Source organism: Oncorhynchus kisutch, unplaced genomic scaffold (genome assembly GCF_002021735.2).
Source record: "Oncorhynchus kisutch isolate 150728-3 unplaced genomic scaffold, Okis_V2 scaffold1000, whole genome shotgun sequence".
Classification (NCBI taxonomy): Eukaryota; Metazoa; Chordata; class Actinopteri; order Salmoniformes; family Salmonidae; genus Oncorhynchus; species Oncorhynchus kisutch.
In genome coordinates, this window is record NW_022262945.1 from 1 (window position 1) to 27,117 (window position 27,117).

The window sequence follows — 27,117 nt, forward strand, 5'->3', positions numbered from 1 at the left end:
GCCGCCAGGCCCACCACCGCCCAACAACCCCCCTCAACCACCACGACAGCATTGTCTTCAACATGCTCAACAAGTCTCCTAACATGGGTGGAGGTCCAGGTCCAGGCTACCATACCAAGCTCAGCAGAACAACTGAGGAAAGTGGCCCGGCTTGGGGGCCTACAGACCAACACCTCCATGGCCAGCTGCTTCAGTCCATGAGCAACCACAACAACCACCATAACCAGCACCAAGGCCCTGTAGGCCCCCAGGACCTGGTCAGATGCACTACAGCGATGTGGCTGGGTCATGCCTCCTGGAGCCTCCCAGCAGCAGAACCTACTGGCCCAACAGAGGATGCTAGGCCAAGGGGAGGGTCAGGTATGTACTGCCGGAGTATGGACTCTGGAGGCCCTCATTCTCACAGCCCTCGGTTCCCAGGGTTGATGAACCAGATCCAGGCCAATTCGTTGGTGAACTGTGGCCCTCTGGGGCCGGTGGACAAGTGGGCCTTGGCCCAGGGAACATGCCCCTGAGCCATCATCCTAACACTAACCCACCACCACTGTCCCACCCAAGTCAACATCCACATCAGCAGCAGCACAGTCACCTTCACGCTGCGCTGGGAAGGACTAGTATGTCAGGAATGACACTCGGCAACAATGATGGAGTTGTGGTCCAATCATCTCTGAGCCAGGTGAGCCACTGAGAGAAACGCACACTTTGTTCGATGATGGCGCTTTGCTCTGTGATGGTGTGTGAGTTTGATAAATCCACCTAGATGGCCTTTGAGTTGAACGACAGTCTTTAGTCTCTCGTAGAGAGTGTACGTTGAGAGACTGGCCCTCATGTTTGTATAATCATTGTGGCTTCTCTCTTATTAGCATGCTAGTTGCAGTGCTCAGCTCAGTGGCAGAATAACATGAAAACAGATCTTTTTTTCTCCCTCCTTTTTAAGAACGAGCTCTTGACCAGATATAGTGAAGAGCTGGCTGGTAGCTATAGTAACGCTGGCTTCTGAATGGAGGCCTGGGTGAAGCCTTTGGAGAAGGGTTGTGTTCCTTCATTAGCCTTATTATGTGTCTGCTCTGATACAGGCCTAACTGAATAGATCATTTTTTCCTTTGGCCCACTGTGTTACACATGGCTGTGTTGGCCCTACTGTTGTGTGAACACGATAGCAGGAAATAATGCTAAATACTATAAGATATGGCATATGTTTCTCGGGAAGCATAGTGGCTATCTTTCATCTCTTTGTGGACTGCTAGCCTATCTCCCTAGATGGGTTCATTCCAACCAAGCACTTCTCTTCTCCTACCTCATGCCCAGACAGCTCCCCCTCCCCAGCCACCACCATCCAAGCATCCAGCCCTGCCTCTGACCCCATCCCCCTGCCTAGGCCATTAAATCACATCCCTTCCTCAACCCCCAGTCTTCTTCCAGGCTGCAACCTCTGAAATAAGCCACGGCTCAGACAGCACCACCAATCACACCGTTCCCATAGCAACCTCCCCGGCAACCATCACCACTATATCATAGCAGTGCAGCCACGCTGGTTGAGCACTGCGGAGGCTAGTGGGAGGGGAGGGGAGGCTTGTGGGAGGAGAGGCTTGTGGGAGGGGAGGCTAGTGAAGGGCAGAGGCTATTGGGGGAGCTGGGGAGGGAGGCTAGTGAGAGTGGAGGGGAGGGAGAGTGGCGTCTAGTGAGGGGAGGAGCTAGGGAGGTGAGGAGCTTGGGAGGGGAGGCTAGTGAGAGGGGAGGCTAGTGGGGGGGGGAGGCGCTAGTGGGAGGCGAGGCAGAGGCTGGTGAGGAGAGGAGCTAGACTGGTGAGAGGAGGAGAGGAGCTAGACTGGTGAGAGGAGCTAGACTGGTGAGAGGAGGAGAGGAGCTAGACTGGTGAGAGGAGGAGAGGAGCTAGACTGGTGAGAGGAGCTAGACTGGTGAGAGGAGGAGAGGAGCTAGACTGGTGAGAGGAGGAGAGGAGCTAGACTGGTGAGAGGAGGAGAGGAGCTAGACTGGTGAGAGGAGGAGAGGAGCTAGACTGGTGAGAGGAGGAGAGGAGCTAGACTGGTGAGAGAGGAGAGGAGCTAGACTGGTGAGAGGAGGAGAGGAGCTAGACTGGTGAGAGGAGGAAGAGGAGCTAGACTGGTGAGAGGAGGAGGAGCTAGATTAGTGAGAGGAGGAGAGGAGCTAGACTGGTGAGAGGAGGAGAGGAGCTAGATTAGTGAGAGGAGGAGAGGAGCTAGATTAGTGAGAGGAGGAGAGGAGCTAGACTGGTGAGAGGAGGAGAGGAGCTAGATTAGTGAGAGGAGGAGAGGAGCTAGATTAGTGAGAGGAGGAGAGGAGCTAGACTGGTGAGAGGAGGAGAGGAGCTAGATTAGTGAGAGGAGGAGAGGAGCTAGATTAGTGAGAGGAGGAGAGGAGCTAGACTGGTGAGAGGAGGAGAGGAGCTAGACTGGTGAGAGGAGGAGAGGAGCTAGAATTAGTGAGAGGAGGAGAGGAGCTAGATTAGTGAGAGGAGGAGAGGAGCTAGACTGGTGAGAGGAGGAGAGGGAGCTAGATTAGTGAGAGGAGGAGAGGAGCTAGATTAGTGAGAGGAGGAGAGGAGCTAGACTGGGTGAGAGGAGGAGAGGAGCTAGATTAGTGAGAGGAGGAGAGGAGCTAGATTAGTGAGAGGAGGAGAGGAGCTAGATTAGTGAGAGGAGGAGAGGAGCTAGATTAGTGAGAGGAGGAGAGGAGCTAGATTAGTGAGAGGAGGAGAGGAGCTAGATTAGTGAGAGGAGGAGAGGAGCTAGATTAGTGAGAGGGGAGCTAGTGAGCGAGGAGGAGAGGAGAGGAGCTAGACTAGTGAGAGGAGGGGAGGCTAGTGAGCGAGGAGGAGAGGAGAGGAGCTAGACTAGTGAGAGGAGGGAGCTAGTGAGCGAGGAGGAGAGGAGAGGAGCTAGACTAGTGAGAGGAGGGGAGCTAGTGAGTGAGGAGGAGGAGAGGAGCTAGATTATGAGGGGAGGAGAGGAGCTAGACTAGTGAGAGGAGGGGAGCTAGTGAGCGAAGAGGAGAGGAGCTAGACTAGTGAGAGGAGGGGAGCTAGTGAGCGAGGAGGAGAGGAGCTAGACTAGTGAGAGGAGGGGAGCTAGTGAGCGAGGAGGAGAGGAGCTAGGACTAGTGAGAGGAGGGGAGCTAGTGAGCGAGGAGGAGAGCTAGACTAGTGAGAGGAGGGGAGAGCTAGACTAGTGAGAGGAGGGAGCTAGACTAGTGAGAGGAGGGGAGCTAGACTAGTGAGAGGAGGGGAGCTAGACTAGTGAGAGGAGGGGAGGAGCTAGATAGTGAGAGGAGGAGGGAGCTAGACTAGTGAGAGGAGGAGAGGAGCTAGACTAGTGAGAGGAGGAGAGGAGCTAGACTAGTGAGAGGAGGAGAGGGCTAGACTAGTGAGAGGAGGAGAGAGCTAGAGATGAGAGGAGGAGAGGAGCTAGACTAGTGATGAGGAGGAGAGGAGCTAGACTAGTGAGAGGAGGAGAGGAGCTAGACTAGTGAGAGGAGGAGAGAGGAGCTAGACTAGTGAGAGGAGAGGAGCTAGACTAGTGAGAGGAGGGGAGCTAGACTAGTGAGAGGAGGGGAGCTAGACTAGTGAGAGGAGGGGAGCTAGACTAGTGAGAGGAGGGGAGCTAGACTAGTGAGAGGAGGGGAGCTAGACTAGTGAGAGGAGGGGAGCTAGACTAGTGAGAGGAGGGGAGCTAGTGAGCGAGGAGGAGAGGAGCTAGACTAGTGAGAGGAGAGGAGCTAGACTAGTGAGAGGAGAGGAGCTAGACTAGTGAGAGGAGAGGGGCTAGACTAGTGAGAGGAGAAACTAGTTAGGAGGAGAAAATAGACCTGTGAGGAGTGGAGCACAGTACTACAGCCTAAGCCATCGGGTTCTCCAGTTTATTCGTTCAATTACAAGAATTTCCATCTTCCCACTTCTTCCATCATTTTGCTCAGCATTGAGTTACCCCACTGACCTGTCTTCTCCAGGCAGTTAAGGTGTGGAATTTCCCTGATTTGAAAATAACAATGAACAGTATTATTCTTCCACCCCAACAGGAGACCCATCTAACCTCGTAAACTGCAGCATAACCAGCCTCCAGCCCCACGTCATCAACAGTTCCAGCAGTGGCGGTGGTACCCAGGTGTTCCAGCAGCGTCATGCCCAGCAGCAGCAGCTTCATCAGGGCATTCAGCGGGCCATGCAGGGTCTCCCTCCTGGCTACCAGGGCTCACAGCAACCTGGCTTCCCTGAAAACAACAACTCCTCCAACGCCCACCCTATGGCCTGCCTGTTCCAGAACTTCCAGGTTAGTCTGTCTGTTTGAAGGGTGTGTTCAGTGACGTGAAACGCTCTGAGCGTGGCAGATAGAAATAGAATGAATAGAGATGACAAGATTATCTGATTCACTCTTCACTACGGGTGGATGATCTACATGATACATTCCGTCCTCCTCAAAAGACCCCAATAGTTGTGGATTCTCTGACATGCTAGGAGTGATAATGACACGTTTTCATTTTTCTCTCAATGAACTTTACATCTGTGTTGTTTCAGGGGTGTTTGCCAGACAACAGCATTTCAGTCCCTCACTCACAGATGATCTCTCAGTCTGGTATGACATCACTTCCTGAGTCTCAGGGGATGCTGTCACACACCCAGTTTGGTGTCAGCCAACAGGAGATGCAACAGACTCAGGGAGAAGGGCTTCCCCCAGGGATGCACGGCTCTGATAGGCTACCCAGCGGAGGGGTGGAGTCTGTAGATGCCATCTACAGGGCTGTGGTGGATGCGGCCAGTAAAGGAATGCATGTAGTCATCACCACCACGGTTAGTGGCACTACCCAGTCCAGCCCGGTACCCACTCTCAGCACCATGACTGCCTTCACTAACTCCGTAGGGGAGCCGGTCAGCATCAACCACAACCTCCCTCACAGCCATGCTGCAGTCAGCCATAGTGGCCACCGGGTGGCGCACCAGGAGGTGGAGCAGACACCGACCCTGAGCCAACAGCCCAGACCCAGGCAGGTCAGAGCAGGACGGCCCCAGAAGCACTCTGGTCAGGGGAAGAGTACTGTTAGCATCCCCGAGGGTCAGGGTGCACTTCCAGAGGCCTCCCACCAGGACTACTTCAGATCCCCAGGCCATGGCACCCCCAGGGGGCAGTGGGAAGGCGAGACCGGGTACTCTGGAAGTCTGGACAGAGGTCACACGGCATGGGGCGGTGAGGAGTTCCTAGAGTGCTCCACTCATGTCCGCAGCAGCCCCTGTATGGAGAGACCTGGGAGTCTAGCTCCTGCACCCCCCTGTCCAGCCGACAGCTCCCCCCACGAAGGTCACCACCACTCTCTCCCCGCCCCCTCAGACAAGGCCTTCCTGGAGGATGGATTCAACCGCTTCAACAACTGCAACCGGACGGCCGTGAACATCGTTAACTACAAAGAGAGGTTGGATCAGACTGTGGAGAGATGCGCCCATATGAACGGAGGGTGGCGTCGGACCCCCCCAGGTCCAGTTCTCTCTACGGGGGTACGGTGTGTCTGACCCCCTCGGCCCCCCCAGACAGGGGGACCTAACCGGGGACGACCAGTCTCCCAGCTCCTCCACCAGCCTGGAGGGTCCGTTGGTTAAAGAGTACGTGGGCCACTACAACGGGCACTTTAACGGAGGCTGTGCCCCCAGCCCGTCTGACACCAAGTCCCTGAGCAGCGAGGAGGACCTTAGGCAGCCGGACAGCCCGTCGTCAGAGATGCTCCACTATAGACCCAGGACGTTTAACATGGGGGATCTGGTCTGGGGTCAGGGCTTTAAAGGGTTCCCATCCTGGCCTGGTAAACTGTCAGGGGAGGAGGCGGGGCACAACCATCACCATGGCAGCCTGCAGCTCAGAGAGGACAGCAAGGTGAGATGTCTTCAGAGACAGGTGAAAGAAAAATACACACCCACAAATCTAGTTCTTTCACTATTGACTTGACTTTTGTACCTTTTTAGATAAAAGTAACTGTCACTACTTCTGCTACTGATGGTCATGTTGATGGGACCTATAGTCAGGCTTTTGGTCCTATTCTTAGACCCAACATAATGTCTGACATCTGTTATTACCCCCAGGTGGAGACATCTGTTATTACCCCCAGGTGGAGACATCTGTTATTACCCCCAGGTGGAGACATCTGTTATTACCCCCAGGTGGAGACATCTGTTATTACCCCCAGGTGGAGACATCTGTTATTACCCCCAGGTGGAGACATCTGTTATTACCCCCAGGTGGAGACATCTGTTATTACCCCCAGGTGGAGACATCTGTTATTACCCCCAGGTGGAGACATCTGTTATTACCCCCAGGTGGAGACATCTGTTATTACCCCCAGGTGGAGACATCTGTTATTACCCCCAGGTGGAGACATCTGTTATTACCCCCAGGTGGAGACATCTGTTATTACCCCCAGGTGGAGACATCTGTTATTACCCCCAGGTGGAGACATCTGTTATTACCCCCAGGTGGAGACATCTGTTATTACCCCAGGTGGAGACGGAGAAGCTGAAAACACCTGTCTGACATCTGTTATTACCCCAGGTGGAGACGGAGAAGCTGAAAACACTGACACATGACCTAGAGGCCCTTGACAGAGCGACCAAGAGGAACCGAAAGTAAGTTATATTGCTGTAGGATGGATGGGACATGTGTGTATGTGGAACCAGTTTCTCCTGTGTTTTAAAAAGATGAACAGATGTGTTTTATTTGCTCTATTTTAAGAGTGGAATTCATTCTAGAATGTTGATGGGCCAGGTTAGTTCCATCCTGGCTGGTTAGTTCCATCCTGGCTGGTTAGTTCCATCCTGGCTGGTTAGTTCCATCCTGGCTGGTTAGTTCCATCCTGGCTGGTTAGTTCCATCCTGGCTGGTTAGTTCCATCCTGGCTGGTTAGTTCCATCCTGGCTGGTTAGTTTCATCCTGGCTGGTTAGTTTCATCCTGGCTGGTTAGTTTCATCCTGGCTGGTTAGTTCCATCCTGGCTGGTTAGTTCCATCCTGGCTGGCTGCTCTGTGTTGAGGAGAGGTTAATACCACTGACTACTGAATCACCTGTCTGTACTCTCTGTCCCACTCTGAGCCCTGGTCAAAGTAATGCACTGAAGAGGGTGTTTTTGGGACTGCTGCTTCCCTGATGATGCCCTGGCTGGCTAGTCATTACCCCTGATGATGCCCTGGCTGGCTAGTCATTACCCCTGATGATGCCCTGGCTGGCTAGTCATTACCCCCTGGTGTTGCCCTGGCTGGCTAGTCATTACCCCTGGTGATGCCCTGGCTGGCTAGTCATTACCCCTGATGATGCCCTGGCTGGCTAGTCATTACCTCTGATGATGCCCTGGCTGGCTAGTCATTACCCCTGATGATGCCCTGGCTGGCTAGTCATTACCCCTGGTGATGCCCTGGCTGGCTAGTCATTACCACTGGTGATGCCCTGGCTGTCTAGTCATTACCCCTGATGATGCCCTGGCTGGCTAGTCATTACCCCTGATGATGCCCTGGCTGGCTAGTCATTACCACTGGTGATGCCCTGGCTGTCTAGTCATTACCCCTGATGATGCCCTGGCTGGCTAGTCATTACCCCTGATGATGCCCTGGCTGGCTAGTCATTACCCCTGGTGATGCCCTGGCTGGCTAGTCATTACCCCTGATGATGCCCAGGCTGGCTAGTCATTACCCCTGATGATGCCCTGGCTGGCTAGTCATTACCCCTGGTGATGCCCTGGCTGTCTAGTCATTACCCCTGATGATGCCCAGGCTGGCTAGTCATTACCCCTGATGATGCCCTGGCTGGCTAGTCATTACCCCTGATGATGCACTGGCTGGCTAGTCATTACCCCTGATGATGCCCAGGCTGGCTAGTCATTACCCCTGATGATGCCCTGGCTGGCTAGTCATTACCCCTGATGATGCCCTGGCTGGCTAGTCATTACCCCTGATGATGCCCTGGCTGGCTAGTCATTACCCCTGATGATGCCCTGGCTGGCTAGTCATTACCCCTGATGATGCCCTGGCTGGCTAGTCATTACCCCTGGTGATGCCCCTGGCTGGCTAGTCATTACCCCTGATGATGCCCTGGCTGGCTAGTCATTACCCCTGATGATGCCCTGGCTGGCTAGTCATTACCCCTGATGATGCCCTGGCTGCTAGTCATTACCCCTGATGATGCCCTGGCTGTCTAGTCATTACCCCTGATGATGCCCTGGCTGGCTAGTCATTACCCCTGATGATGCCCTGGCTGGCTAGTCATTACCCCTGATGATGCCCTGGCTGGCTAGTCATTACCCCTGATGATGCCCTGGCTGGCTAGTCATTACCCCTGGTGATGCCCTGGCTGGCTAGTCATTACCCCTGATGATGCCCTGGCTGGCTAGTCATTACCCCTGGTGATGCCCTGGCTGGCTAGTCATTACCCCTGGTGATGCCCTGGCTGGCTAGTCATTACCCCTGATGATGCCCTGGCTGGCTAGTCATTACCCCTGATGATGCCCTGGCTGGCTAGTCATTACCCCTGATGATGCCCTGGCTGGCTAGTCATTACCCCTGATGATGCCCTGGCTGTCTAGTCATTACCCCTGATGATGCCCTGGCTGGCTAGTCATTACCCCTGATGATGCCCTGGCTGGCTAGTCATTACCCCTGGTGATGCCCTGGCTGGCTAGTCATTACCCCCTGGTGATGCCCTGGCTGGCTAGTCATTACCCCTGATGATGCCCTGGCTGGCTAGTCATTACCCCTGATGATGCCCTGGCTGGCTAGTCATTACCCCCTGGTGATGCCCTGGCTGGCTAGTCATTACCCCTGGTGATGCCCTGGCTGGCTAGTCATTACCCCTGATGATGCCCTGGCTGGCTAGTCATTACCCCTGATGATGCCCTGGCTGGCTAGTCATTACCCCTGATGATGCCCTGGCTGGCTAGTCATTACCCCTGATGATGCCCTGGCTGTCTAGTCATTACCCCTGATGATGCCCTGGCTGGCTAGTCATTACCCCTGATGATGCCCTGGCTGGCTAGTCATTACCCCTGATGATGCCCTGGCTGTCTAGTCATTACCCCTGATGATGCCCTGGCTGGCTAGTCATTACCCCCTGGTGATGCCCTGGCTGGCTAGTCATTACCCCTGATGATGCCCTGGCTGGCTAGTCATTACCCCCTGGTGATGCCCTGGCTGGCTAGTCATTACCCCTGGTGATGCCCTGGCTGGCTAGTCATTACCCCTGGTGATGCCCTGGCTGGCTAGTCATTACCACTGATGATGCCCTGGCTGGCTAGTCATTACCCCTGATGATGCCCTGGCTGGCTAGTCATTACCCCTGATGATGCCCTGGCTGGCTAGTCATTACCCCTGATGATGCCCTGGCTGGCTAGTCATTACCCCCTGGTGATGCCCTGGCTGGCTAGTCATTACCCCTGATGATGCCCTGGCTGGCTAGTCATTACCCCCTGGTGATGCCCTGGCTGGCTAGTCATTACCCCTGGTGATGCCCTGGCTGGCTAGTCATTACCCCTGATGATGCCCTGGCTGGCTAGTCATTACCCCTGATGATGCCCTGGCTGGCTAGTCATTACCCCAGGTGATGCCCTGGCTGGCTAGTCATTACCACTGATGATGCCCTGGCTGGCTAGTCATTACCACTGATGATGCCCTGGCTGGCTAGTCATTACCACTGATGATGCCCTGGCTGGCTAGTCATTACCCCTGATGATGCCCTGGCTGGCTAGTCATTACCCCTGATGATGCCCTGGCTGGCTAGTCATTACCCCTGATGATGCCCTGGCTGGCTAGTCATTACCCCTGATGATGCCCTGGCTGGCTAGTCATTACCCCTGATGATGCCCTGGCTGGCTAGTCATTACCCCGGATGATGCCCTGGCTGGCTAGTCATTACCCCGGATGATGCCCTGGCTGGCTAGTCATTACCCCCTGGTGTTGCCCTGGCTGGCTAGTCATTACCCCCTGGTGTTTCCCTGGCTGGCTAGTCATTACCCCCTGGTGTTGCCCTGGCTGGCTAGTCATTACCCCCTGGTGTTTCCCTGGCTGGCTAGTCATTACCCCCTGGTGTTGCCCTGGCTGGCTAGTCATTACCCCCTGGATGCCCTGGCTGGCTAGTCATTACTCCTGATGATGCCCTGGCTGGCTAGTCATTACTCCTGATGATGCCCTGGCTGGCCTAGTCATTACCCCCTGGTGTTGCCCTGGCTGGCTAGTCATTACTCCTGATGATGCCCTGGCTGGCTCGTCATTACCCCTGATGATGCCCTGGCTGGCTCGTCATTACCCCCTGGTGTTGCCCTGGCTGGCTAGTCATTACCCCCTGGTGTTGCCCTGGCTGGCTAGTCATTACCCCCTGATGTTTCCCTGGCTGGCTAGTCATTACCCCCTGGATGCCCTGGCTGGCCTAGTCATTACCCCCTGGTGTTGCCCTGGCTGGCTAGTCATTACTCCTGATGATGCCCTGGCTGGCTAGTCATTACTCCTGATGCTGCCCTGGCTGGCCTAGTCATTACCCCCTGGTGTTGCCCTGGCTGGCTAGTCATTACCCCCTGGATGCCCTGGCTGGCTAGTCATTACCCCCTGGATGCCCTGGCTGGCTAGTCATTACCCCCAGGATGCCCTGGCTGGCTAGTCATTACCCCCTGGATGCCCTGGCTGGCTAGTCATTACTCCTGATGCTGCCCTGGCTGGCTCGTCATTACCCCCCTGATGATGAAAAACCTCCTCCACTGCACCTGTTCTCTCACTCACTCACTCACTCACTCACTCACTCACTCACTCACTCACTCACTCACTCACTCACTCACTCACTCACTCACTCACTCACTCACTCACTCACTCACACACACACACACACACACACACACACAGCGCTTACCTTAGCTCTTCTCCCTCAATGTTCTGTAAAATGTACCTGGACCAGTCAGTGTCATTGCTTACAGCTCATGTTATATTGCATACTTTATCCCTGCGTGGCAGGAGGCAGAGTTGAACAAATCTATTTATGTTTTTGTCCAAAGCGAAAAAGAAAATGCTGAGTGTTTAGGTATGGACTTATTGATGTTTCTGAGACATGATTTTGTTTTCATTGTTCCAACAGAGCTGGGAAGTTGAATAATCATTTAGAAGCTGCTATACATGAGGCCATGAGTGAGCTGGACAAGATGTCAGGGACTGTGAGTATACTAGTACCATCTAGAAAGATTAGAACACCATGCTCTCCCAGATGGCCTCTCCTCTGTCTCCCTCCCCTCCTTCTCTCTCCCTCTGCCCTCCTTCTCTCTCCCTCTGCCCTCCTTCTCTCTCCCTCTGCCCTCCTTCTCTCTCCCTCTGCCCTCCTTCTCTCTCCCTCTGCCCTCCTTCTCTCTCCCTCTGCCCTCCTTCTCTCTCCCTCTGCCCCTCTACCTCTCTCCCTCTGCCCTCCTTCTCTCTCCCTCTGCCCCTCTACCTCTCTCCCTCTGCCCTCCTTCTCTCTCCCTCTGCCCCTCTACCTCTCTTCTCTGCCCCTCTACCTCTCTCCCTCTGCCCCTCTACCTCTCTCCCTCTGCCCCTCTACCTCTCTCCCTCTGCCCCTCTACCTCTCTCCCTCTGCCCCTCTACCTCTCTCCCTCTGCCCCTCTACCTCTCTCCCTCTGCCCCTCTACCTCTCTCCCTCTGCCCCTCTACCTCTCTCCCTCTACCTCTCTCCCTCTGCCCCTCTACCTCTCTCCCTCTGCCCCTCTACCTCTCTCCCTCTGCCCCTCTACCTCTCTCCCTCTGCCCCTCTACCTCTCTCCCTCTGTCCCTCTACCTCTCTCCCTCTGCCCCTCTACCTCTCTTCCTTTGCCCTCCTTTCTTCCTCTGCCCTCCTTCCTCTCTCTGCCCTCCATCTCTCTCTCTGCCCTCCTCTCTCTCTCTGCCCTCCATCTCTCTCTCTGCCCTCCATCTCTCTCTCTGCCCTCCATCTCTCTCTCTCTCTGCCCTCCTTCTCTCTCTCTCTCTGCCCTCCTTCTCTCTCTCTCTGCCCTCCTCTCTCTCTCTGCCCTCCTCTCTCTCTCTGCCCTCCTTCTCTCTCCCTCTGCCCTCCTTCTCTCTCCCTCTGCCCTCCTTCTCTCTCCCTCTGCCCTCCTTCTCTCTCCCTCTGCCCTCCTTCTCTCTCCCTCTGCCCTCCTTCTCTCTCCCTCTGCCCCTCCTCCTCTCTCCCTCTGCCCTCCTTCTCTCTCCCTCTGCCCTCTGTCTCCCTCCTCTCCTCTTCTCTCCCTCTGCCCCTCTACCTCTCTCCCTCTGCCCTCCTTCTCTCTCCCTCTGCCCCTCTGTCTCCCTCCTCTCCCTCTGCCCCTCTGTCTCCCTCCTCTTCTCTCCCTCTCCCTCTGCCCTCCTTCTCTCTCCCTCTGCCCTCCTTCTCTCTCCCTCTGCCCCTCTGTCTCCCTCCTCTCCCTCTGCCCCTCTGTCTCCCTCCCCTCCTCTTCTCTCCCTCTGCCCTCCTTCTCTCTCCCTCTGCCCCTCTACCTCTCTCCCTCTGCCCTCATTCTCTCTCCCTCTGCCCTCATTCTCTCTCCCTCTGCCCCTCTGTCTCCCTCCTCTGCCCCTCTGTCTCCCTCCCCTCCTCTTCTCTCCCTCTGCCCTCCTTCTCTCTCCCTCTGCCCTCCTTCTCTCTCCCTCTGCCCTCCTTCTCTCTCCCTCTGCCCTCCTTCTCTCTCCCTCTGCCCTCCTTCTCTCTCCCTCTGCCCCTCCTCCTCTCTCCCTCTGCCCTCCTTCTCTCTCCCTCTGCCCCTCTGTCTCCCTCTGCCCCTCTGTCTCCCTCCTCTCCCTCTGCCCCTCTGTCTCCCTCCCCTCCTCTTCTCTCCCTCTGCCCTCCTTCTCTCTCCCTCTGCCCCTCTGTCTCCCTCCTCTCCCTCCGCCCCTCTGTCTCCCTCCCCTCCTCTTCTCTCCCTCTCCCCTCCTCCTCTCTCCCTCTGCCCTCCTTCTCTCTCCCTCTGCCCCTCCTCCTCTCTCCCTCTGCCCTCCTTCTCTCTCCCTCTGCCCTCCTTCTCTCTCCCTCTGCCCCTCTACCTCTCTCCCTCTGCCCCTCTACCTCTCTCCCTCTGCCCTCCTTCTCTCTCTCTGCCCTCCTTCTCTCTCCCTCTGCCCCTCTACCTCTCCCCTCCTTCTCTCTAGACTGTCCCCCAGGCTAAGCTGAGCAGAACTAAGACTACAGCCACTGTTGATCAAAGGGCTGTCTCTGTGTCAGCCGGGAGACACCTCACACACACACACACCCCAGTCAGAGGATTACATAAACAAGCTGCAACAACCCCTCAACCAGCACCACATTTCAATTTGAAAAGGATTCACTGTGCTGTTAATGCATCTTGCTGCCTTTCCTCTGAATTCAGACATGCGAAATATGAAACCAGACACTTTGAGTGGAAAAGAGGACAGCTTAGTCAGATTAGGATGTCTGTGGAGTTCTGTCTGAACTCAGGTGCTATTAAACACTGTAGAATGTACACTACTACCCGCACAAGCCAACAGAGACTGGGTTGTTTGGTTGCTATTAATACATCTTCTATTGTCTTCTCTGTCCTTAGGTTAGGGTTAAAAGTTAAGGCTAAAAGTTAGGGTTTGGGTTAAGGCTAAAAGTTAGGGTTTGGGTTAAGGCTAAAAGTTAGGGTTTGGGTTAAGGCTAAAAGTTAGGGTTTGGGTTAAGGCTAAAAGTTAGGGTTTGGGTTAAGGCTAAAAGTTAGGGTTTGGGCTAAGGCTAAAAGTTAGGGTTTGGGCTAAGGCTAAAAGTTAGGGTTTGGGCTAAGGCTAAAAGTTAAATGTTATTTAAATGTTAGGGTTTAGGTTAAGGCTAAAAGTTAAATGTTATTTAAATGTTAGGGTTTGGGTTAAGGCTAAAAGTTAGGGTTTGGGTTAAGGCTAAAAGTTAGGGTTTGGGCTAAGGCTAAAAGTTAGGGTTTGGGTTAAGGCTAAAAGTTAGGGTTTGGGCTAAGGCTAAAAGTTAGGGTTTGGGCTAAGGCTAAAAGTTAGGGTTTGGGCTAAGGCTAAGGCTAAAAGTTAGGGTTTGGGCTAAGGCTAAAAGTTAAATGTTATTTAAATGTTAGGGTTTGGGTTAAGGCTAAAAGTTAGGGTTTGGGCTAAGGCTAAAAGTTAGGGTTTGGGCTAAGGCTAAAAGTTAAATGTTATTTAAATGTTAGGGTTTGGGTTAAGGCTAAAAGTTAAATGTTATTTAAATGTTAGGGTTTGGGTTAAGGCTAAAAGTTAGGGTTTGGGTTAAGGCTAAAAGTTAGGGTTTGGGCTAAGGCTAAAAGTTAAATGTTATTTAAATGTTAGGGTTTGGGTTAAGGCTAAAAGTTAGGGTTTGGGTTAAGGCTAAAAGTTAGGTTTTGGGTTAAGGCTAAAAGTTAAATGTTATTTAAATGTTAGGGTTCCATTTAAGCAATAAGGCCCCAGGGGTGTGATATGGGCCACTATACCCCGGCTAAGGACTGTTCTTAGGCATGACGCAACGTGGAGAGCCTGGATACAGCCCTTAGCCGTGGTATATTGGCCATATATCACAAACCCCCGAGGTGCCTTATTGATATTATAAACTGGTTACCAACGTAGTTAGAGCAGTAAAAATAAATGTCATACCTGGGTATACAGTCTGATTATACCACGACTGTCGGCCAATCGGCATTCAGGGCTGGAACCACCCAGTTAAATTAGAGCCCTGGTCATCCATTAATGTATTATGTCTTCTCTGTCCTCAGGTCCATCAGATCCCTTCCAGAGACAGACAGGTGAAGCTGCCCAAGCCCAAGAGGAGAAAGATCTCCAGATAACATTGAATGTGTTTGGTCAGCTAATGACAGTCCAGTATCTAGCCAGTGCCCAGCCTTGGAACAACGGTTCAGACCGCCCCGCCGCGACCTTTGAACTCCAACCAGGTGCTACAATATGGATAGTAGTGGTACATTATCGTCCCACGACCTCCGTAGCTGACTGACATTGAAAGTCCTGGAAAAGCCAAACACAAATATTACAGTTTTGAATTTCAACTGTAAAAACCAACGGTTGTAATGTGTCTACAGCTAGCTGAATGACAACTATTTTTTCTAGAATAACATATTTAAAAAACCAACTGATAAATAGAAGAAAAATACTACATTTGAAAGAAAATAGACAGTCCAAATATTTCTGATACATTTTCAATATGTATATAGGTAATACGGAAGATTTCATGAATATTAAGAAACGTATGTAAATATTGTACACTGGTGATGTACAACATACTTAATAATGCACATGTGAACTTGTATTGTACAAAGCAGCAGCAGCAGAAGGGCACCGATGTCCTGGTTTTTCTTCAACACACACTGTCATTCTGACTGTATGCAAAGGGACATGTAAAGACGAGATCCAGCCGGAAGCTTTTATATGGGGATGTTATAGACCTGCTGTTTATTGGCTTGACCAGCAGGGTCTGTATTCAGAAAGCATTCGAGGAGTAGGAGTGCTGATCACAGATCAGTTTCACTTTTAATATTATAATGAATAAGATGACATATACAGATGGGGGCCTGCTACTAGATCATCACAGGCAGTAGAATCAGGTCTAAGAGGGGCGAGACTGATCCTAGTTCAGCACCCCCAACTCTGAGACGCTTTCTGAATCCAGACCCAGGAGAAACGGGCTTCACTTCAACACCACTAAGTGTTTGTTCATTTTATGTGTTTTAAAAACAGAGTGAACTTTACCAGCTGAAAGTCTTTCTGTTTCTACGGTTACCAGAGAAAAAGGATGACTGGAATGAAGCATCCTTCTAATTCCAGGATCTCAACCTACTAAAACCACAGACTGTTGTCAAATACCAGTCAGCTGTTTTTGCATCATTTAGATTTCTTTTTGATGTTTTTGATATTTTTCTTAATATCATTTTCAAATAGTGTCATCATTTTATCACACAGCTATAGCTTTAGATCGCGTAACCAACCACAAGCATAGATGCCGTATGTTACTATGACGTAAGAGTGGATTGTGAAAATAACACTAACTGCCTGAGGTAAAATGGTGGAAAAGAGTTCATCCTACAATTTAGGGGCCTTATGTGTAGTTTATTTGTTATAAATTATTTATGTACAGTATTTCATATTTATTTTAAGCTTTACAATATTCTAGATGGCAATAATACAACCGAGAGTTATAAACTCAAAGCCTTACGTGTTTATTTTACACAGAAATAGCCTATATGCTGTATTCAGTTTAGCCATTAACCTGACTGTTTTCCAGTTTGATTTGAAATGTGTTCTTTTTGGATCCCTTGACGTTGTGTACTACTGTGTTTTTCCCTTCTGCTAGCTATCTCTTCTGTAGTGTTTGTTACAGTAGATCATGTCCTGAAGAGGTCATTGACTGCCTCCTTCCAGAAAGTTAAGGTTGCGTATCTCCAGTCTCTGGGGACCATGCTTATTTATAAGCATAAGGTCTGAAAAGGCTTCACTATATATTTAGGCAGCATGCGATCTTTGAAAAAATAATAATAATTCAGAATCAACTTTTAACGACCTAAGTGATTCATTAAAATCAGTGCAGATAAGTACAATAATAGTTTAAAGGATAGAAGAAACGTTTCAAATGGATAATGGGCAGTATGTCATATTAGTATGGAAAGAAAGAAGTGTTGGTTTGGGCCTTCAGGCCGAGCCCTGTCGGTTTGGTACTTCAGGCCGAGCCCTGTCGGTTTGGGCCTTCAGGCCGAGCCCTGACGGTTTGGGACTTCAGTCCGAGCCCTGTCGGTTTGGGACTTCAGGCCGAGCCCTGTCGGTTTGGGCCTTCAGGCCGAGCCCTGTCGGTTTGGGCCTTCAGGCCGGGCCCTGTCGGTTTGGGCCTTCAGGCCGGGTGCTGTCGGTTTGGGCCTTCAGGCCGGGCCCTGTCGGTTTGGGCCTTCAGGCCGGGTGCTGTCATGGGGTTGTTTAGTGGAGAAATCACTACTGAATACAATTCCAATAGAAGTGTGTTAATCGGAGACTGTCTGCATATAGAACGGCTTCACTACGTTTCGTGCTGATGAGATTTGGATGCTTTTTATTGCCCCATTGAAAACAGACTTGTTATATTCACTACAGCGTGTTGTGTGCAATTCAAATAAGTCACATCATAAATCATTAAATCAACTTCAGAACGGCAATCTTTAAAAAAAATTTAAAAAATGATCTGTGTATCCGTTCATATTACAAACCATGTCTAGATGGATCAACTGTAATTCACTCCAGACAGAAAAGTATTTCACTCTACTTCTAGAAAAGTATTCATGCTTTTTAATGAAGCTTTTCACAAATACTCTTGAGAGCAGTCAAGAGAACACGTGAAGTTCATTCTGCCCTTGTGCAATGACCGAGAGACCCAGTCAGTCTCGTGTTCAAACCCCATGTTGTATAATGTCTTTTCACTTTTACCTTTCTGTTGTCGGTCAAATGGTCAGTGCAGCACAATTTATTCACACGTGTGTGTGTGTTTTATTTTTGGAGGTGTGTGTGTGTGTGTGTGTGTGCTGTTTTTCTTACCCTTGCTTGCTCTTTGAGTCTTTATTTGTGTGTTTTTAACATGTTGCTGTTGTCAGTGTTGGTTTTTCCACATGTAACTAAGTTTTCTCACTAATGTATATGTGTGTGTGTGTGTGTGTGTGTGTGTGTGTGTGTGTACTTTACAAAAGTAGACTACTTTGTAAAGTGTGTTGTGCATTTGATGTCATTTGTTGCATTGTGGGTGCTAGGACAAATAGTGTGAAGTCCCATGTTTTCTCATTGTTTGGCGTTGTCTATTATTTCATGTAAGCAGCCGTTTTTTATTGTGTAAATATTGTAAACATGACAGGTCATACAGTGATGTAACATTTGAACAATGTTGCACAGATGTTTTAAGATAGTAAAAACTGTTCACTCCTACTTGAATTATTTGGCATTTAAGTGCACTCTTATTGAACCTTTTATGTGTTGATACACATGATACTGTTTTAAACGTTCATGCACATCCAATCATCACATTCTATCAAAAGGAATTTAAATATATTGCAATTAGTTGCAGGTAGTAGTTTTTTTTCTCCATTGATGGGCAATAGAATTTCACATTTGAAACGATTCATTTCCTTTAGAGTTAAACACTGACCTCTAGCTGTTATATCGAGCAGCGAGATGCTGGGCTCCAGCCCAGAGGGAGGGGGGAGGAGGAAGGGGAGTGGTGCTGATGCTGATGCAGTGTGGAAGAGAAGAGCGCAGAGCAACGTGCAGTACGATGCGGGGGTTTCTCAACTCCGCGGCACTCGTCTCTTCTGAAGGATAGGCTTTACCTATCTCTTTGTAAATTATATTTTTGTAGGATTTTTATCATTGTTTCATCCAATAATTTTCATTCTGATCGGAATCTGTCTCAACTAAATGCCCGTGGCGTAGCGAAATAGGGGCACTTTGAGTGAAGGACGCGTTGGTTTACTTACAATCATTCAACAGATAAAAACCATCCGCGGATCAAAGTTGATCTGGATATCTGCTTGCCTGGATAGAACGCAACCATGGCGGATGCTGCAGCCGAATACGGCGTGAAAGTAATGTGCCGATTCAGGCCACTAAATGAATCCGAAATAACAAGAGGAGACAAATACATCCCCAAATTCAAAGAAGACGACACCGTGATTATAACTGTAAGTGCTGCATCTAATAGTTAATTTATCTTCTGAATATAACGTTGCTTGTGTAGGTCTATTGTTGCCACAACTAGACGACTCAAACACTAGCAAAACGCAATGTACAATGCAGTGAGCATTTGCAATAGAGAGCGCCCAATTTATTGACAATCTTTACACGCAGCACATTGGATTGTAGCCTATGGATTTTTGTTTTTAAAAAGATGTATGTGGCAACTTCCACAAACATTCCAAAAAATGTTTGTGACCCCCTGCAGAGCATTTGTTGGTAGCCTACATGTTTTGATTGTGTTGCGCTGCAGCTGATGGCCTGAGAATTGTTGTCAGACAGGGACCCGGGGCTGTTGCCAGAGAGAGACAGGGACCCGAGGCTGTTGCCAGAGAGAGACAGGGACCCGGGGCTGTTGCCAGAGAGAGACAGGGACCCGAGGCTGTTGCCAAAGAGACAGATTGTACTTTGACACTGCTGTTATGCGGTATTCACTCTGCTGAGGTGGCAGATTCCAGGTGGCTAACATACTGTCCTTCTCTGTCACCTGTGGTGAATGGAAGCACTCATTAAAGGAAAATAAACACCATATAAGGCATTTCCTCTCATTCTACTAACTACAAAGCACACACAGCCTATACCTTTGAACGTTTTGATTGGATCTAATAGGATTTATTTAATGTTACCATTTTAAAAGTGGCAAGCCTGTTAAATTGATGTCAATGGATTTCAGGTTTTCAGCTAGTGGCAAGGGAGTCATATACACTTCTCCAGCCTTACGCTGTGTGTGCCCATCACCTGCCCAATCAAGATACATTTGTATATATAGTGTATGTGGACATCCCTTCCAAATAATGGATTCAGCTATTTCAGCCGCACATGTTGCTGACAGGTGTATAAAATCGAACACACAGCCGTGCAATCTTCATAAGAAATCATTTGGCAGTAGAATGGCCTTACTGAAGAGCTCAGTGACTTTCAATGTGGCACCATCATAGGATGCCACCTTTCCGACAAGTCAGTTGGTCAAATTTATTCCCTAGTGGAGCTGCCCCGGTCAACTGGAAGTCCTTTTATTGTGAAGTGGAAACATCTATGAGCAACAGCAGCTCAGCCGCGAAGTGGTCGGCCACACAAGCTATCAGAACGGAACCGCTCAGCCGCGAAGTGGTAGGCCACACAAGCTATCATAACGGAACCGCTGAGGCGAGCAGCCGCACACAAGCCTAAGATCAACATCTGCAATGCCATGCCTCGGCTGGAGTGGTGTAAAGCTCGCCGCCATTGGACTCTGGAGCAGTGGAAACGCGTTCTCTGGGGTGATGAATCACGCTTCACCATCTGGCAGCACGACTGACAAATCTGGGTTTGGCGGATGCCAGGAGAACACTACCTGCCCGAATGCATAGTGCCAACTGTAAAGTTTGGTGGAGGAGGAATTATGGTCTGGGGCTGTTTTTCATGCAGCGGACTAGGCCCCTTAGTTCCATTGAAGGAAAATCTTAACGCTACAGCATACAATGACCTTCTAGATGATCCTTTGCTTCCAACTTTGTGGCAACAGTTTGGGGAAGGCCCTTTCCTATTTCAGCAAGACAATGCCACCGTGCACAAAGCAAGGTCGATACAGAAATGGTTTGTCGAGATGGTGTGGAAGAACTTGACTGGCTTGCACAGTGCCCTGACCTCAACCCCGTCAAACACCTTTGGGATGAATTGAAACGCTGACTGCGAGCCAGTCCTATTCACCCAACAACAGTACCCGACCTCACTAATGTTCCAACATCTAGTGGAAAGCCTTCCCAGAAGAGTGGAGAGGCTGTTAAAGCAGTAATGTTCCAACATCTAGTGGAAAGCCTTCCCAGAAGAGTGGAGAGGCTGTTAAAGCAGTAATGTTCCAACATCTAGTGGAAAGCCTTCCCAGAAGAGTGGAGAGGCTGTTACAGCAGTAAAGGGGGGAACAATTCCATATTAATGCCCATGAATTTGGAATAAGACGCTCGAGGAGCAAGTGTCGACATAGATTCTTACAAAACATCTAGATAAGAGCTAAAGGGTCTTTTTTTGCATGCTCATGGGCAGCATCTTATTAAAATGTCTTCTATACAGAAGGCCTACAGAGTTCTCATCACAATAGCTTGTCTGTCTGTAAACAGTATCTCGTCATTAAGCTCCTCCCCTTGCTCAACACCCGTTCAGTGTTTATGTATTATGCATAAGATTGCCTGCCATCATAATGAAACATTGTGTCAGTGTGTGTGTGTGTGTTAAGGAAGTACACTGTATACCACATATTTACCTAATATAATATGAAATTGAGACCTAATGCAGTTGTGTATTATGAAGGCCTATGAGATCTCACATCAATCACTTTAGTTCCAGAGAAAGAACAGAAGCCTCTGTTTAAAGCAGTAGGCCTGCTAGCTGTTACAGACATCAATGCATTCTCCTGCAGCCTGCAGACAGACAGCTCAGCTGGTACAGGCATCTCCTCATTCTCCTGTAGTCTACAGACAGATAGCTCAGCTGCTGACAGGCTGGTTGTCTTGTGTTGTGTCCGTTCCCATAGACCAGGCTGGATTGTGTTGATTAAACCTGCTGCTTGTAGCTCTATTGTAATTGTCTCACAAGCTCTGCTATTGATTATTAATTATCATTCACAAGCTCTGGTATTGATTATTAATTATCATTCACAAGCTCTGGTATTGATGATTGATTACCATTCACAATCTCTGCTATTGATGATTGATTACCATTCACAAGCTCTGGTATTGATGATTGATTACCATTCACAAGCTCTGGTATTGTTGATTGATTACCATTCACAAGCTCTGCTATTGAATATTGATTACCATTCACAAGCTCTGCTATTGAATATTTATTACCATTCACAAACTCCGCTATTGATTATTGATTACCATTCACAAGCACTGCTATTGACTATTTATTACCATTCACAAACTACGCTATTGATTATTGATTACCATTCACAAGCTCTGCTATTGATGATTGATTACCATTAACAGAGTGTTGTTAGAGAGAATAAAGTACGAGGTGGTATTTACCCATTACCTCTTTCCCATAGAGCTCTGTAATCACTGTGCATTTTGTCTGTTCTGGACAGGGTAAACCGTATGTCTTTGACCGCGTCCTGCCTCCCAATACAGCCCAGGAGCAGGTCTACGATGCCTGTGCAAAACAGATTGTTAAAGGTAAGTTAACCCCAAACAGATTGTTAAAGGTAGGTTAACCCCAAACAGATTGTTAAAGGTAGGTTAACCCCAAACAGATTGTTAAAGGTAGGTTAACCCCAAACTTATTGTTGAAAGTAGGTGAACCCCAAACAGATTTTGAAGGTAGACTAACCCCAAACAGATTGTTAAAGGTAGACTAACCCCAAACAGATTGTTAAAGGTAGGCTAACCCCAGACAGATTGTTGAAGGTAGGCTAACCCCAAACAGATTGTTGAAGGTAGGCTAACCTCAGACAGATTGTTGAAGGATGCTAACCCCAGACAGATTGTTGAAGGTAGGCTAACCCCAGACAGATTGTTGAAGGATGCTAACCCCAGACAGATTGTTGAAGGTAGGCTAACCCCAGACAGATTGTTGAAGGATGCTAACCCCAGACCGATTGTTGAAGGTAGGCTAACCCCAGACAGATTGTTGAAGGTAGGCTAACCCCAGACAGATTGTTGAAGGATGCTAACCCCAGACAGATTGTTGAAGGTAGGCTAACCCCAGACAGATTGTTGAAGGATGCTAACCCCAGACAGATTGTTGAAGTTAGGCTAACCCCAGACAGATAGTTGAAGGATGCTAACCCCAGAGAGATTGTTGGATGCTAACCCCAGACAGATTGTTGAAGGATGCTAACCTCAGACAGATTGTTGAAGGATGCTAACCCCAGACAGATTGTTGAAGGTAGGCTGACCCCAGACAGATTGTTGAAGGATGCTAACCCCAGACAGATTGTTGAAGGTAGGCTAACCCCAGACAGATTGTTGAAGGATGCTAACCCCAGACAGATTGTTGAAGTTAGGCTAACCCCAGACAGATAGTTGAAGGATGCTAACCCCAGAGAGATTGTTGAAGGATGCTAACCCCAGACAGATTGTTGAAGGATGCTAACCTCAGACAGATTGTTGAAGGATGCTAACCCCAGACAGATTGTTGAAGGTAGGCTGACCCCAGACAGATTGTTGAAGGATGCTAACCCCAGACAGATTGTTGAAGGTAGGCTAACCCCAGACAGATTGTTGAAGGATGCTAACCCCAGACAGATTGTTGAACGTAGGCTAACCCAAGACAGATTGTTGAAGGATGCTAACCCCAGACAGATTGTTGAAGGATGCTAACCCCAGACAGATTGTTGAAGGATGCTAACCCCAGACAGATAGTTGAAGGATGCTAACCCCAGACAGATTGTTGAAGGTAGGCTGACCCCAGACAGATTGTTGAAGGATGCTAACCCCAGACAGATTGTTGAAGGTAGGCTAACCCCAGACAGATTGTTGAAGGATGCTAACCCCAGACAGATTGTTGAAGTTAGGCTAACCTCAGACAGATAGTTGAAGGATGCTAACCCCAGAGAGATTGTTGAAGGATGCTAACCCCAGACAGATTGTTGAAGGATGCTAACCTCAGACAGATTGTTGAAGGATGCTAACCCCAGACAGATTGTTGAAGGTAGGCTGACCCCAGACAGATTGTTGAAGGATGCTAACCCCAGACAGATTGTTGAAGGTAGGCTAACCCCAGACAGATTGTTGAAGGATGCTAACCCCAGACAGATTGTTGAACGTAGGCTAACCCAAGACAGATTGTTGAAGGATGCTAACCCCAGACAGATTGTTGAAGGATGCTAACCCCAGACAGATAGTTGAAGGATGCTAACCCCAGACAGATTGTTGAAGGTAGGCTAACCCCAGACAGATAGTTGAAGGTAGGCTAACCCCAGACAGATTGTTGAAGGTAGGCTAACCCCAGACAGATGGTTGAAGGTAGGCTAACCCCAGACAGAAAGTTGAAGGTAGGCTAACCCCAGACAGATTGTTGAAGGTAGGCTAACCCCAGACAGATTGTTGAAGGTAAGGCTAACCCCAGACAGATTGTTGAAGGATGCTAACCCCAGACAGATTGTTGAAAGTAGGCTAACCCCAGACAGATTGTTGAAGGATGCTAACCACAGACAGATTGTTGAAGGATGCTAACCCCAGACAGATTGTTGAAACTAGGCTAACCCCAGACAGATTGTTGAAGGATGCTAAACCCCAGACAGATTGTTGAAGGTAGGCTAACCCCAGACAGATTGTTGAAGGATGCTAACCCCAGACAGATTGTTGAAGGATGATAACCCCAGACAGATTGTTGAAGGTAGGCTAACCCCAGACAGATTGTTGAAGGTAGGCTAACCCCAGACAGATTGTTGAAGGTAGGCTAACCCCAGACAGATTGTTGAAGGTAGGCTAACCCCAGACAGATTGTTGAAAGTAGGCTAACCCCAGACAGATTGAAGGTAGGCTAACCCCAGACAGATTGTTGAAGGTAGGCTAACCCCAGACAGATTGTTGAAGGTAGGCTAACCCCAGACAGATTGTTGAAGGTAGGCTAACCCCAGACAGATTGTTGAAGGTAGGCTAACCCCAGACAGATAGTTGAAGGATGCTAACCCCAGCTGGTGAGTCCTTCCCCTTGTAGAATAAGTGTTATTATGACTGATCCACATTCCTTGTGTATGTGTGGTGTCCGGCGGGTTGGTAAAAAAACACCAGACAGCAAAAATACACATTTCTGGACAAATGAAATTGAACTGTATTGTATTGTATTCACACAGACGTCCTTGGAGGATACAATGGAACCATCTTTGCCTATGGACAGACCTCCTCGGGGAAGACCCACACCATGGAGGTCAGCCTGATTCTCTGTAGTAATGGCACCTGCCTAAATGAACAGAGACAGGGAATATATGATCTAAAGGCAGCCTATATGTTGTAGGTACAGTACGCCCTGGGAACACGGTACCAAGACGACTGAACGGACTATTCTCAGACAGTTCAGCAGAGAGCCTTCTGACATGATGTTTCACTGGAAGTCAGTCCAGCCTTTCTAAGAGCAGTAAAACACATCAGATCAGTTAGGGTGGCAGACATTCATTGCGTAATTTCATTACTCTCTGAGACTGAATTGATTTAGGGTGAGATTATGGTTCTGTAGTGTGGGTGATTTACAGAACTGGACCACCAACGCTATAGGTTGCATTTATCCTCAAGCAGTTAATGGTTTTATAAACTGGCAGTTGTTTCTTCATCACTGAACAGCAAGGATCAGCTAAAGCCAGCAGTAGATAGAGAACAGTATATAGAACAGCTGCTTCTTGGGGGTATAGATGTCTATTACATAGAACTGCTGTAGATATTCAGTGTATATAGAACAGCTGCTTCTTGGGGGTATAGATGTCTATTACATAGAACCGCTGTAGATATTCAGTGTATATAGAACAGCTGCTTCTTGGGGGTATAGATGTCTATTACATAGAACCGCTGTAGATATTCAGTGTATATAGAACAGCTGCTTCTTGGGGGTATAGATGTCTATTACATAGAACCGCTGTAGATATTCAGTGTATATAGAACAGCTGCTTCTTGGGGGTATAGATGTCTATTACATAGAACCGCTGTAGATATTCAGTGTATATAGAACAGCTGCCTCTTGGGGGTATAGATGTCTATTACATAGAACCGCTGTAGATATTCAGTGTATATAGAACAGCTGCTTCTTGGGGGTATAGATGTCTATTACATAGAACCGCTGTAGATATTCAGTGTATATAGAACAGCTGTCACGAGTCCGACCGAGGGTTTTTCCCCTTCCCGGGCGGGTGGCGCTCGGCGGTCGTCGTCACCGGCCTATTAGCTGCCACTGATTGTTTTCCTCCCCCTCCTTGTATGTTTAGTGGTAGCACCTGTGTATGTTTAATTCGTTTGTCTTTATTAGACAGCCGGCCCGCCTGGTTGTTGTGCGGGATTATTTCTATGTAACCTTCGGCTCTGTTGTAGAGGTACGTGTTTGTGCCTGGTCGTGATTTGTTCCATTGTACATTTTTGATTCCCTGTGTTTGGGAACGTAACTTTTGTGAGCACCCTGTGGTGCGTTGGTGCTATTAAAAGACGCACAGCATTGAACTCTCTGTCTCCTGCATTTGACTCCACACCCACGACACCCGGAGCATTACAACAGCTGGCTATAAGGGAAGTTCCCCGGACCCCAGACTATTTAGTGATAATAATCAGTATTGAGTGTGATGTAATGTATTGTTCCTCATCGCAGGGCAAGCTCCACGACCCCCAGCTGATGGGCATCATCCCACGCATCGCTCACGACATCTTCGATCACATCTACTCCATGGACGAGAACCTCGAGTTCCACATCAAGGTATTCAATTGTTAAATTCAACTTTATTTATTCCCTCAGAGCCCAATAAGAAAGACAAAGTCATTCAACAAGTATCAAATCAATATCAACAAGATGTCTGGTCATCAAAATGTAAGATGTCTGGTCATCAAAATAAATCCAGAGGTTAAACAGTGTGTCAGTCTCCATCCCTTCCAGTATTCTCATTTTGATACCTACACACCTGGAACAGATTCTATTTGGTATCAAGGACCTTTAAGGAGCGCAGACGGCCTCCTACCATTTCTATGGTCATCAAAATGTACCCTGTATTGATTCCTGTTTTCTGGTACAGGTCTCGTATTTTGAGATCTACCTGGACAAGATCCGAGACTTACTAGATGGTAAGAAGAACTCGTGTTGGATGGACTTCAAAGAGAAGTCGTTTGAAGACGAGCAGAGACCATTTTAGACAGGTCATAATGGGGTAGCCTAGTGGTTAAGAGCGGTGAGCCAGTAACTGAAAGGTCACTGGTTCAAATCCCCGAGGCGGCAAGGTGGAAAAATCTGGCGTTCTACTCTTGAACAAGGTAGAACAAGACAGCAACTGCTCTCATGGATGTCGATTAAGGCAGCCCCCTGCACCTCTCTGATTCAGACACATTTCAGTTGAATACATTCAGTTGTACAACTGACTAGCTATCCTTTCCTAATGACTCGTTTCCCTCTTTTCCAGTGTCGAAGACCAACCTGGCTGTGCATGAGGACAAGAACAGAGTTCCCTATGTCAAGGTGAGCAGAACAGATGGTTAGGTAACACATGTCAAGGTGAGCAGTACAGATGGTTAGGTAACACATGTCAAGGTGAGCAGTACAGATGGTTAGGTAACACATGTCAAGGTGAGCAGTACAGATGGTTAGGTAACACATGTCAAGGTGAGCAGTACAGATGGTTAGGTAACACATGTCAAGGTGAGCAGTACAGATGGTTAGGTAACACATGTCAAGGTGAGCAGTACAGATGGTTAGGTAACACATGTCAAGGTGAGCAGTACAGATGGTTAGGTAACAC

The 27,117-nt window shown here is 49.1% G+C and overlaps 1 protein-coding gene and 1 pseudogene across 1 annotated transcript; both read left to right on the forward strand.

The window, feature by feature from the left end:
* The first annotated feature begins 648 nt into the window (after positions 1–648).
* Positions 649–17,915, forward strand: LOC116364133 (methyl-CpG-binding domain protein 5-like). Its single transcript, XM_031817358.1, has 6 exons — positions 649–676; positions 4,057–4,307; positions 4,553–5,897; positions 6,570–6,643; positions 11,119–11,194; positions 14,735–17,915. Exons 2-3 carry the CDS (start codon positions 4,200–4,202, stop codon positions 5,537–5,539), a joined length of 1,095 nt encoding a protein of 364 aa, XP_031673218.1. The 5' UTR covers positions 649–676; positions 4,057–4,199; the 3' UTR covers positions 5,540–5,897; positions 6,570–6,643; positions 11,119–11,194; positions 14,735–17,915.
* A 214-nt stretch (positions 17,916–18,129) lies between these two features.
* Positions 18,130–27,117, forward strand: part of LOC109884177 (kinesin heavy chain-like) — a 33,279-nt pseudogene continuing 24,291 nt past the window's right edge.